The 11,752-nt window shown below is 31.2% G+C and overlaps 3 protein-coding genes and 1 long non-coding RNA gene across 5 annotated transcripts; 3 read left to right on the plus strand and 1 right to left on the minus strand.

The window, feature by feature from the left end:
• Nucleotide 1: 1 nt before the first annotated feature.
• On the plus strand, nucleotides 2–787 carry LOC114398156. The gene is made up of 2 exons (XR_003663514.1): nucleotides 2–500; nucleotides 586–787. It is a non-coding gene; the product is annotated as an uncharacterized LOC114398156 (long non-coding RNA).
• A 126-nt stretch (nucleotides 788–913) lies between these two features.
• On the minus strand, nucleotides 914–1,980 carry LOC114398075 (pumilio homolog 23-like). The gene is made up of 2 exons (XM_028360212.1): nucleotides 1,809–1,980; nucleotides 914–1,602 (listed from the first exon to the last, which is right to left on the minus strand). The coding sequence occupies exons 1-2, from the start codon at nucleotides 1,880–1,882 to the stop codon at nucleotides 1,146–1,148; spliced, it is 531 nt and encodes a 176-aa protein (XP_028216013.1). The 5' UTR covers nucleotides 1,883–1,980; the 3' UTR covers nucleotides 914–1,145.
• A 3,822-nt stretch (nucleotides 1,981–5,802) lies between these two features.
• LOC114399158 lies at nucleotides 5,803–6,717 on the plus strand. Its single transcript, XM_028361284.1, has 3 exons — nucleotides 5,803–6,046; nucleotides 6,154–6,275; nucleotides 6,398–6,717. The coding sequence occupies exons 1-3, from the start codon at nucleotides 5,894–5,896 to the stop codon at nucleotides 6,519–6,521; spliced, it is 399 nt and encodes a 132-aa protein (XP_028217085.1). The 5' UTR covers nucleotides 5,803–5,893; the 3' UTR covers nucleotides 6,522–6,717.
• Nucleotides 6,718–8,881: 2,164 nt separating this feature from the next.
• On the plus strand, nucleotides 8,882–11,196 carry LOC114400742 (translation initiation factor eIF-2B subunit alpha-like). 2 transcript variants are annotated; one of them, XM_028363361.1, is made up of 5 exons: nucleotides 8,882–9,325; nucleotides 9,398–9,550; nucleotides 9,632–9,773; nucleotides 10,660–10,769; nucleotides 10,859–11,196. In XM_028363361.1, exons 1-5 carry the CDS (start codon nucleotides 8,960–8,962, stop codon nucleotides 11,063–11,065), a joined length of 978 nt encoding a protein of 325 aa, XP_028219162.1. In that variant the 5' UTR covers nucleotides 8,882–8,959; the 3' UTR covers nucleotides 11,066–11,196. The 2 variants fall into 2 exon arrangements, with proteins under 2 accessions (XP_028219162.1, XP_028219160.1); XM_028363359.1 differs by having other exon boundaries at nucleotides 8,883–9,325; nucleotides 10,528–10,769.
• Nucleotides 11,197–11,752: the final 556 nt, after the last annotated feature.

Genomic DNA, 11,752 nt, shown 5'->3' on the forward strand with positions numbered 1-11,752 from the left:
GAGATTTCTGTCTCCATTTTCACCAAATCCAAAGTCCAGACAATGCAAGATGCAGCAGTCAAAAGTTGAGCACATGATCCCACATGAACCCAAAATGGCATCGGATCCCAACATCCTTGGCATTTCAGACAGTAATAACTAATAAGAAATGAATCAACACTAATATATAATTCAGAATTCACTATCTTTAGCTTTACTTGACTCACTATACAACAAGCATCGCGACCATAAGAACCAAGATCCTTCACTACCATGAAGAGCTGGTCCATAGCACTGACTACTCTTGCTCTTACACTGTCACTGCTATCATTAACCTGGTCTACCAGGGCCAAAGCTGAGGTTCTCCCATCAATACAAGTGAACTCTTGGCCATCAAGCAAGACTTCATCTTCTCGTCACGCTCTAATAGATTTGCACGCTCATAGAAAGAATCTTTCTAAGCAGGTGGATTCCAGTTTCCGAAGGATACCTCCAAGCAAATCAAATCCCACACAGAACAAGTAACACTTACTATTAACAGTTTCCAGCCTTTCCGTTATACGCAGCTACCCTACTATTGACAGAAAAATCATATTTCTTTTGCAGGTTCAATCCTCCAACATATGATTGACAGACAGACCGAACAAACAGCAATATTTATTTCCTTAATTTTGTTTCAATTGCGCCTTTTGAAACAAACATATCTGTTAGTGTATACTTGATTACTTGTATCTTACCTTTCAACTGCCAAGTGGCAATGTTTATATGTATTGCAATTTACATTGAATTTTACAGTTTTGCCAACCAAGCTTTTTGAGTTCTTATATACCTAAAATCTAAAATATTTGTATTCTAAAAATGGGGAATGATCTCCAAGTTCGTACTGAAGTCATATATATATCCAGCAAATCACAGTATATTGGGGCGAGGGGGAAGGAGGTGCTAAGGAAATTCGTTAGATTAAAAAAAGTCATACTTTGCAGTAACTACCTTTCTTAATGCAATTTGCCAGTTACATAGTCTATGCTACATGGTAAAATGATACAAAAATTACTAGCAAATAGGAAATCATTCTAACATTCACGCATTAAATCTTGGGGACCCTGCTGACATGTTTACGCCATCATTCTCTTTAAAATAATTTCATTACGGAAAAAACTTGTCTTTCACTCTGCATTTGATGCCTTCACTTTCTTCAGAGAAGCCTCGGAAAGGTCACCATCTCTTCGTCGTTTCTTCAATGTCTTCTTGGTTGCTGCAGTAGCAGCAATATCAAACCCACTTTCAACCTTTTCCTTGTTAGACCTTTTCTTCTTCCTGTTAGAGTTATCATCATCTCCACTAGTCTGAGCATTTTTCTTACTTTTGTGTTTTTCTTTTTTTGGGTTTTTCTTGAAGTTTTGGGTGCTCAGAAATGGTGCACCAGAACCTAGGGATTGATCAATTTCTTTACTCATTTCCTTTACAGTTTTTTTATTTGATTTATTATTTGAAGTGTCAGCAAGAAAGGCATAATTTTTCGTCAACTTCGTATCACTGGAACCAAACATGGTATAAAAATCTTTATAAGTAGATTCTTGGGATGCTTGTTTTGACCTCCAATGATCAGGACTCGCAGCAAATCTGTGGTAATAAAGCAGCGTATAAATCATGAAGATTAACTTCAATAAACTTATAAACTCAAAGCTGAAACCAAACAACATTCAGTACAACTTTCCATCAGATGTCATACTCATAAGGTTTGAGCACACAAGAAGTTGAAATATATTTTCTCAATCAAAAGTAATACTCTGGAAATTCTATAATACACTAAATAGACAAGAGCATACCCGTCAATATCTAGTTTCCTTAATAGGTAAGAGCCCTGTTTTGTCTTGGAAAGATCACTTCGCACAGCCAACATCTCAGACACTATAGCCTCTCTTAGTGACAGATTACTTGCAGTGAAGCACTTTTCAATGGTAAAAGCACCAGATGACTGGAGTGCAACCTCTCCAAAATGCCCTTAAAATTGAGGATACAGATAAGAAATTGAATTTCAATTATTTGTAGAAACATATCAATTATTAGAACCCTTAATAAACGAAAAAGATGCTGTATATGAATGGCTTACATATTCTGCTGAATTATATGTATCTGCGGGATTAATTTGGAAAAGTAGTAGGGACATACAAGAACAAACTATTTTTGTTGGAAACATTCCTTTAATGAATTCTCTGGGAACTTCTATAGTAAATGGAATATACAGAATTGTAATCAATCAAATATTGCAAAGCCCTGGTATTTATTACCGTTCAGAATTGGACCCTAGCGGAATTTCGGAAGTCTTCAAAATAAGTTATGAAAGGCATAAAGTGAAAAGATAGAGACAACAAAGTAGCAATTTTGAAATCCATTAAATACAGATTTATTAATATTTTCAACTTGATGTCTTGGAAAATTTAAGGTAAAATCGATAGGGAAAAAGTAAATACCCCTTTCAAAACTTAGGTTTTGGCTCATCAACTCTCAATTTTGGAATTTAACATCCCCTCAATTTTATAAGTATCACAAATGATATTTCAACTTTAGTGTTAGTCAAAAGAAAGCATTATCTAAAGGATCCTAAACCACAAAGGGACAAACTCTAACTTTGAATAAAATAAATTAGATCTCTGCCAAATAATTGCTCTCATTTCTTGTGCATGTATCAATGAAATAAAACTTGAACAAAAATCCCATAAATTATGTGATATAATGATGAAAATTTTGGAGTTTAATATAGAAATAGAAAACATAATATAAAAATCTTGTTCATAACATTAAGCCCTCTAGCAAAATTGCATAAATAAGAATTTCCTAGAGAACATAAATGCAAGACGTATAGTTGAAGGCATACTTTGTAATCAATCTGCGCTTGTGTTTCCCAGAAGCTCCAGAACATAGAAAACCCTCAATAACATGTGATCCTCTTGCATCTCCCCCCCTCACTCCACCTTTTTCATCTTTTTCTTCTTCTTACTCTCCTCACACCTTTCCCTCCATTGTTTCAGAATTCATCAAACTCCTTCCACTCATGAGACACATTACCACCGAAAGAGTGCTTCGAGCTGAAAGGAGTGACACCCACTCCTTAAAACTCTTTATTTGTAGCTCTTTGGGATATACACAACCCATACATATAGAGCTTTATTTTATGACATAGATTGACCATGCATTTTGTGAATGCAATATTATAGAAAATTTAAATATCAGGATATCTATAGGTTTCCTCCAAACTCTAAGCATTATCAATTGGAGTTTTTTTTTTTAATTTCTTTACTTGTTCGTAATTATTCTTATGCTTAGATTCATTGGAAGAAATTAACCTGGTTCTATATAGTTCAATAGCTAATTTACTTAGCATCAATTTTTATATGATTATTCCATTCATGGAGAAATTTTAGTTATATTTTCTATGAATAATTAGAGATAATGCTCTTATAAATTATTTATTTCTCATGGAATTAAAAATCATGTCCTCCATAATTTTGTTATCATTATTCTTTGATCGTAATATAATTTATGTGTCAAGCTGTAGATTGGTAAAATTTACAAGTTAACAAGTATTAAGGAGAAATAATTTGTGAGAGATAGATGTGAACTTTGAAAGATTAAAAATTATTTTTGGAGATTTTTTCTTGTGTTTTCATTATCGTAGTTTATTTTTTAAAAATTATTGGAATATCTATCATGGAATCTTGTAGTACCATTTGCCTTAGCAAATATATAATACGGTCTATATGCCTAAGTGTTTATACCTCATAGTACTCTTTCATATATGTTCATCATAACGAAGAGATAAATACAATATGACTTAAAGGTTAAGTGCTCATAATAGTTCTATAAATTTTACCGTTTACCTAACAAAAAGATAATATTATCTATGTAATAAGTGATAGAAGTAATAAAATGATTTATTCGAAAGACTTTTGATCTTTTTTAGCTGCGGGATATATCTCATTTATTGTTGTATCATTTTGGGTTTAATATAATTTACATCTTTCTAAAAAAAATTGAATGATTTATTCCATCCGATCTAGCCATATATATTTTTAAGATAATTGAATAGATTGGATTGAATTTTACATATGTATTGAATGGATCATGGATAAATCCTAACAAATGGTCAAATTTGATTTACCCGCATAAAACAAGTGTAATGTTTGTTATACATGTTTTAAGAGTTTGTTATCTTTTTTTTTTTTTTACGAATGAGTTTGTTATCTATTAATAAGCACCGAATTAAGATATTTATGCGAGTAAAATAAAAACAATTTATCATTATTTTTTTAGCTTTTCATGTAATTTCCATCAAGTTAGAAATTCAATTACTCAATTGGTTTGACGTGACGTTGTTACTCCTTAATTATATTTAGAGAAATCATCGTTGAAGGTAATAAAAGTTTTGAAAACCTTAAATTAGACACGACTCTATATCAAAACCATCATAACCTACATGAAAAATCCATGTAATCTTACAGTGTCATCTTCACATGCAGTGCCTTTAAATAATAATTAAATAAATTTGTAAATTTATTTCAATTTAGAATTAGAATATTTTTTACTATCAAGAAATAACAATACACTGTATTATTGAAATTTATATCTTTGTATAGAAGTCGTAGATTTTTTTAAGGTGTAATAAATATACAAAGAGGAATAATACTATTCTTTAAGGCACTCTTTCTAACCATTCTTTTCTATTAGTTGAAATTTATTAAAATTTACATAATCAAGAGATGACTTTATTAAATATGAGGTGAAACTCATAAAATTTTTAGATTTTTAATAAATTTTAATTAATAAAAAAATATTTTATAAAAAACATATTAAAAAGTATATTTCTAAGATTTCTCTCTGGTATAATTATGTAAAACTATTTTATAACAATTATTTGGTATGAAATAATTTGTGCAAAATATAATGAATAATTTAATTTATGCAATATCAATACAAAAAATTATAAAATCAATCAATCAGAAATTATAATAAATATGACTTTAAAAATAATAATTATAAAAATAAACAAATTTATCATAAATATCAATTATAATTAAATAATAATATAAAACCTCTTTATACTATCAGAAGCTTATATTATTTACTCTAGTGAATTTGTCCATTTATTTGTTTGTTAAGAACGCATGACCATACTTGACTGAATGGAGAAGTGAAAATTGATATCCTATAAAATCACTGCATGACAGCAAGTATAATTTGTCGAATTTGGTAAGTCATGGTTTCGTACTTTATCTTTTCACAAACTTTTGATACCGATGATAATAGATATAGCTCCATATTTCTGCCTCTGGCAAATTCTTTTGATAATTAGTGAACCTATTTGTGGTTGCTAGCTTGCGTGGCCTGAACGGGAATAGCAGAAAAGTAAACTACAAAATATAAGTGAATTTCTTTAAATCGAATTTAATTTAACTTAGAATTATCTGAAAGCCATGCTGCAGGACTTATCCGCACTCTGTGTTGGTTACATTATTATTGTGTCATTTATATTATGATTCACACCCACTATGGAAATTGAGAACTGTTATCGAACAAGAGCAAATAACAGATTCATTCCATAGTGAAATGGTGAATGGACCAACCAACTTAATGATAAGAGAGAAGCACCATCAAGCATGAACCAAAACTGTGACTTGGAGTTCACCGGCAATTAAAGTAAGGGATAAGCGACTTTGGCCCTACATGACTATTTATATTTTAATGCATCATGATAAGACACAAGCCACCAATAATTGAATTTATAATATAAACAAACAAAACCAATGCCTACCATTAATAAGAAACTAATTGATCATTCCGTTACTATATAGGCAGGGCCAATCCGACACCAATTTTATTCTTCCTCACGGAGAACTCTGGAGGAATTTGATTGATGGCTGTAAACTGTACTTCCTCAATTCGAATCCCAATTCAGAAATATGGATCATTTCTCAAGTACCCCAACAAAAAATTGATGTCCAAACGCAGCTATGTCCCAATGAAAAAGGCATCGGTACTGAGGATCACAGCATCCATCAAGAACAAGGTCAATATCTTCATCTTTTTCTGTCATTTAATTTTATCTTTGATTGTGAAAGAGATCTTTTTGGTAAGTTGTGTTAATTAATGTCCACTTGGTCTCTAATTAAACAGGTTTATGAAGATCACTCCCAGGGCATAATCTGCTACCAAGATGAGTTTGGAGAAATAGTTTGTGAAGGGTATGATGAAGGGCCTTGTTTCCAAAGAATTCCAGAGACGACCAATCGTCCAAGGTACCCAATTTTGTATTGTATTTAACATCATCAACAAAAAATAAAATAAAATAATCAGAGGTTTATTACTCCAAATCCAAATTAGTACTTTTAATACTTATCTTGTGCTGGCATGGGTTCAGAGATGCTCAAATCACGAAGAATCTTCTTTTACGACAAAGTTGGATTCAGATAGTTAAAGGAGAGAACTCGAATGATGGTCTGCAAAAGGACTTGAACTGTAATGGCTTTAACTCATTCTGCTAATAAGCTTAGCAACATATAATGTGTATCATCAGAAATTAAGACTTGATTGTATGTGCAGAGGGTCTTGCGAGTTGTAACTTTTATAATGGCAATGCTTTTCTTAATTGCCTTTCCTTTTCGACTAGTTGTTGTATTATCTGATAGAAAATGAAGATGACTTCCTATCACAAAGCAATAATAAATTTAATTGTCTGTATGTTTTTGTATTCTAAATAAGGCAATTGCTAAAAAGGCGATCGAGGGCAAAAACATATGATATGCGTAAGTTGCTGGATTTTAAAAATGATCTTCCAATGTTATACTTGTCTTTGCTGCCGTGGTCACTAATCTTCACTCTTCAGACCCACATGACATTAAACAGGGAAATAATTAATTAAATTCCTCGAAAGAAACGGCATGGGTTATAGGGGCCAACCTATCTGACCAGTGACCACTCATTGTTTAAGTCATGCTATATGTCAACACATGTACCTGACTGAAACCTCAATTGTAATGCAATGTTTCCTTCAACCAACACCCGACAAAGAGTTGCTTCCTTCTTCACGGAATGAAAGAAATGGTGTAATTTTAAGTTATGATTTAAAAGGCTTAATCACTTGATATTATTATTATTATTATTTTTAAGCCAAACTTTCCAAGTGTAAATACTAAATAGGGTGATCACAGATCGAGTTAATTTAAACTTATGAGATATTTTTATCCGAACTATCAATGTTAATTGATTTGAATTGATTCATTTTTTTTATACAGAAAAATTGGCAATTTGAACTGAACTATCCCAATTACACATTCGAGCTAATTTAAATCGAGCCATCGAATCACATAATAAGCTAATAAAAATTAAAATAATAATAATAGAAAAACAATAGAAATACATTATAAAATGAAAGAAAGTTAATGATTAAAAGTGAGAAGACATGGTGACATTTTCATAGTTGCAGTAAGAAATTAGTATTTTAATTTGTTGAGTGCAAAGATAAGTAAATAGTTTTAGTATATAAATTATATTTTGAATTTATAATTAACAATTTAAAGGTTTAAATATGAAAATAGTTTTTATAAGTTGACATTTTTTTCATTTTTATCTCTGTTTGTATTTTTAGTATTGATTCTTGTACGTTTACATTTTTTATTTTAAAAAATATTAATTATAATATCAGTCATGTATTACACCACCTCGTGAGATGATGTCACCCCATGTAATGTTAGTATAATATCACGTCGTATTAACATAAATGACATGTTATTAAATGACACGTTATTAATGTTACGTTAATAATAATATTAGAAAAGTTATAAAAAAAAAAAAAGTTACCGGCACTGAGTAAAGAAAAAAAAAACTTATTACAAGGTTAACTTACATGAACAATAAATAAAAATAATGAAACACTCTAAAATTTAGTTTGAATCTGACATTTGATGCAAGCTATAAATTAATAAGATGGGTCTAATGATTAATGATATAAGTTTTAAATAGTTTGCCTACAATCTTAAATTCAAACTTCTTAGTCAATATTATATACATAAAAATCAGTCAGCAAAAAAATTATATACATAAAAAATTGCAAGTCCTAATCTCCAGTCATTACATGTTTAAGTTTAAGTTGTGCTTATGAGCGGAGGCACTTGTACTGCTAAGGTGACCTTACCCTGCCCTCTCAAATATTTATATATAAGACTATCTTAAGAAATACACATTTGCACACACATATAATTTGTATATATATTCTAAGATTATTTTTAATTATTAGACTCTTTTAATTAATTCATATTTTTTAAAATAATTGATTAGTTTAATTAATAATATTAAATTTATTGAAAATTTATATTATTTCTTTAAAATTATTCTTAAAATTATTAGGACTTATCGTCTTATTCTTTTCATTTAATATCTTTCTACGTAATTAATATATGTTAGTTATAAGTTCCAATACTCTTAAGAGAGAGAATGAATTCATTCTATTAATTTATATTATTAAATAATTAAGGATATTTCAATAAAAAAAAAAAACCATTATTGCAAAAGAAACTTAAAAAAAAAGTCTTATAGAATAGCACAAACAATTTTTTTAAAAAATATTTTATATTTAGAGACGAATGTAGTAAGTTTTTAATAATGAATTTATATAATATTATTGCTTATGATTCTATTTCCATAAATATGATTTTTCATAACAGGTTAAATTATTATGATTTTCATTATATATAATCAATTATCAAGAATATTTAAATTATTGATTAAATTTAATATATTAATATTAAAATTTTAATTTTTATAGTTAATCCATTAAACAAAATATTCTAACTCTATCATTATTATTATTTATTTTGACAGCCACTACAATTAATTAGTCTCAACCAGTCTGTTACTAACCCTAATTATTTTTTCAAGATTACTCAATAGCAAAACCCCAGGTGAGGGTGAGGGAAGATCAGAGATGTGGTGGAGATCAGCATCATTCATCATGGACAGGCAGCAGCAGCAGAACCAGGGGGACTCCTCAAACCCTAATATCTCTGCCTACTATGAGACCAGAGCGGCGCACCACGGCGTGGTCACCAGCGACTGGCTGGCCCAGGCTCAGGCCGCTATTGGCCCCGAACCTCAACCTCAACCTCAACTCAGCCCCGATCCTGACAAGCCCTTCAGTGTCATCGACCAGTTTAACAGCTGGCGGAAACAGCCCCATTTGGCCGAGGCCGTCGCCGCCATTCGCGCCCTGGCCGCCGTCATAAGATCCAGCCAGGCTACCACCATGATGCAGCTCGAAATCGAGCTCAAGAAGGCCTCCGATTCTCTCAAAGTATTGGTTCAACTCTCTCTCTCCCTCTCTCTCTCTCTCTCTGATGATTTATTCTTCTTCATTCCTTTGCAGTCTTGGGATACCTCCTCTATCTCTTTGACAGCCGGCTGTGATCTCTTTATGCGATATGTCACTCGCACTTCTGCTTTAGAGTATGAAGACTTCAATTCCGCTAAGTCTCGCTTGATCGAACGTGCTGAGAAGTTTGGGGAAATCTCCTACAAGGCAACTTCCAACTCTCGCTGCACTCTAATTTTCTTTTCTTTCCTCACTCTCTTGCCCATTTTCCTTTCTTTCTTTTTGCAGGCCCGCAAAGTTATTGCAATGTTGAGTCAGGATTTTATATTTGATGGCTGTACAATTTTGGTTCATGGTTTTTCCAGAGTCGTCTTTGAAGTCCTGAAACTTGCTGCACAAAATAACAAACTATTTCGGGTCTTCTGCACTGGTTTTTGCCCTCTTACTCTCATTATTTATATGTAACACAAGCCTCATTTTCATCTTTAGACTGTCTTGGCAAAAGCAAAACTAGTTCATAACCCAGCTGAAAATTAAAAAGTTAATTGAAAGCTTATAATCTATTATAAATTAGGACCTAAGCAGCTGATTGAATTACATGTAAATTGGTGAAATTAGCTAATGAACTAACTGATAAATGTACAATGACATAGAAAGACATTAAATTATTTGGTTATAACTTTATATATAAACAATTCATTATTTCTAAAATTGAGAGACTGAGAGGGATACGGTAGGCACTAGGCAAAAGGATTTTTAAAAATGAGAAAAAGGGTTAAAAAAGAGATTTTAAGTAAATCAGTAAGGATAAAAATAGAAAAAGAAAAACTAGTAGCTTATAGGCTAAAAAACTAGTAACAAACTAAACTTATTTTGGTCAAATAAACTTATAAGCCACTAAACTGGCTCACCATAAACACCTTCCTTCCAAAATCCAAATTACAAGTGAGGCCCTTGTCATTTTTTTTTTAATTTCAATTTCATGATTACTGACTTGATTGATACATAGAAACATCCCCACGTAGTGATATAAAGCCTTGTTGCTGATATTGCCTGTGAAGTTTGGTTTCAAATTTTAGTCACCATAATTTTCTTCATCAATCCCATTTTAAATTGGTGGAGTATGTATCTTTGGCATCTTCATTGTGGTCTGCACTTCAACCTTTGTGTCTACAAATTCACAGAGGGAAGACCAGACCGAACAGGTTTGCGGTTGTCGAATGAGCTGGCCAAGCTTGATGTTCCTGTGAAACTTCTAATAGATTCTGCTGTTGCATATACTATGGATGAGGTGGACATGGTTTTTGTGGGTGCAGATGGAGTTGTCGAAAGTGGGGGCATAATCAACATGATGGGGACCTATCAAATAGCATTGGTTGCACACAGTATGAATAAACCAGTTTATGTCGCTGCTGAGAGCTACAAGGTACATTTGAATGCATTCATATCCTTTTTTGACAAATTAGGAATTTATGTTCTGTAGTTACATGTTGTCTTGTTTGTGTTACACTGCAGTTTGCCCGCCTTTACCCTCTCGACCAAAAGGATTTAGCCCCTGCGTTACGGCCTATTGATTTTGGCGTACCTATTCCATCCAAGGTTGAGGTTGAAAGGTCCGCGCGGGACTACACCCCTCCTCAATACCTGACTCTGCTTTTCACAGATTTAGGTGTTCTTACTCCATCTGTCGTTAGTGATGAGCTTATCCAGCTATACTTATAGTAATCCATTTAAAAATGTTGCCTTCAATTCAAGATCATGTATTTCACATGAAACAATTTTGTGACAAGCACGTGTATTGTTTCAGTTAATTGGGGATAGGTTTTAGTATCAGGCATTGCGTATGTGTGCAACACGTAATTTGTTAATTCTTTGATTGAATTTCGAAGCACAACGCGATTTCTTTGGTCAAATTAACTTATAAGCCAATAAAAAATGCTTATAAGTAATGACTTATAAAACACGTTTTAAGTAGTTTTCAAGTTGTATATTCTAATTTTATAAAAGTTGACAAAAGTCTTTTTTTTTACAAATTTTATTTATTGGATGGAAAATATTAAATACTTTTATATATTTTAGATTTAGCTGTTCATTTGATCTTTATAATTGTATGATTTATACTTTTTTAGTTCTTATAATTTAAAAGTATTTTTTTTAATTCATATAATTTACATTTTAATTATGTTTTGATCCTTATAATTTATATTTTAATTCAATTCTCTTTTAGTTCCTTTAATGTGAAAGTTGTTTTAATTTTTATAATTTGTATTTTAATTTTTTTTTAGTCTCTATATTTTGAAAGTGATTTTTTTTTGTCTATAATTTATATTTTAATTTTTTTTAATAATATTATCAATTATAATTAATTACAAAAATATTAACAAGTAATTCTTAACTAATTTATCGTAA

Source organism: Glycine soja, chromosome 19 (genome assembly GCF_004193775.1).
Source record: "Glycine soja cultivar W05 chromosome 19, ASM419377v2, whole genome shotgun sequence".
NCBI classification, from domain to species: Eukaryota; Viridiplantae; Streptophyta; class Magnoliopsida; order Fabales; family Fabaceae; genus Glycine; species Glycine soja.

What these genes read in the sequence shown, in the direction of transcription:
- LOC114398075 (XM_028360212.1), bottom strand. Translation starts at nt 1,882, where the DNA reads ATGTTGGCTGTGCGAAGTGATCTTTCCAAGACAAAACAGGGCTCTTAC. An exon ending in AGGAAACTAGATATTGACGG is followed by an intron (nt 1,603 to 1,808) that starts GTATGCTCTTGT and finishes TTATTACCACAG; the next exon opens with ATTTGCTGCGAGTCCTGATC.
- LOC114399158 (XM_028361284.1), top strand. Translation starts at nt 5,894, where the DNA reads ATGGCTGTAAACTGTACTTCCTCAATTCGAATCCCAATTCAGAAATAT. An exon ending in CAGCATCCATCAAGAACAAG is followed by an intron (nt 6,047 to 6,153) that starts GTCAATATCTTC and finishes CTAATTAAACAG; the next exon opens with GTTTATGAAGATCACTCCCA. An exon ending in GAGACGACCAATCGTCCAAG is followed by an intron (nt 6,276 to 6,397) that starts GTACCCAATTTT and finishes GCATGGGTTCAG; the next exon opens with AGATGCTCAAATCACGAAGA.
- LOC114400742 (XM_028363359.1), top strand. Translation starts at nt 8,960, where the DNA reads ATGTGGTGGAGATCAGCATCATTCATCATGGACAGGCAGCAGCAGCAG. An exon ending in TTGGGGAAATCTCCTACAAG is followed by an intron (nt 9,551 to 9,631) that starts GCAACTTCCAAC and finishes TTCTTTTTGCAG; the next exon opens with GCCCGCAAAGTTATTGCAAT. An exon ending in TCGCTGCTGAGAGCTACAAG is followed by an intron (nt 10,770 to 10,858) that starts GTACATTTGAAT and finishes GTTACACTGCAG; the next exon opens with TTTGCCCGCCTTTACCCTCT.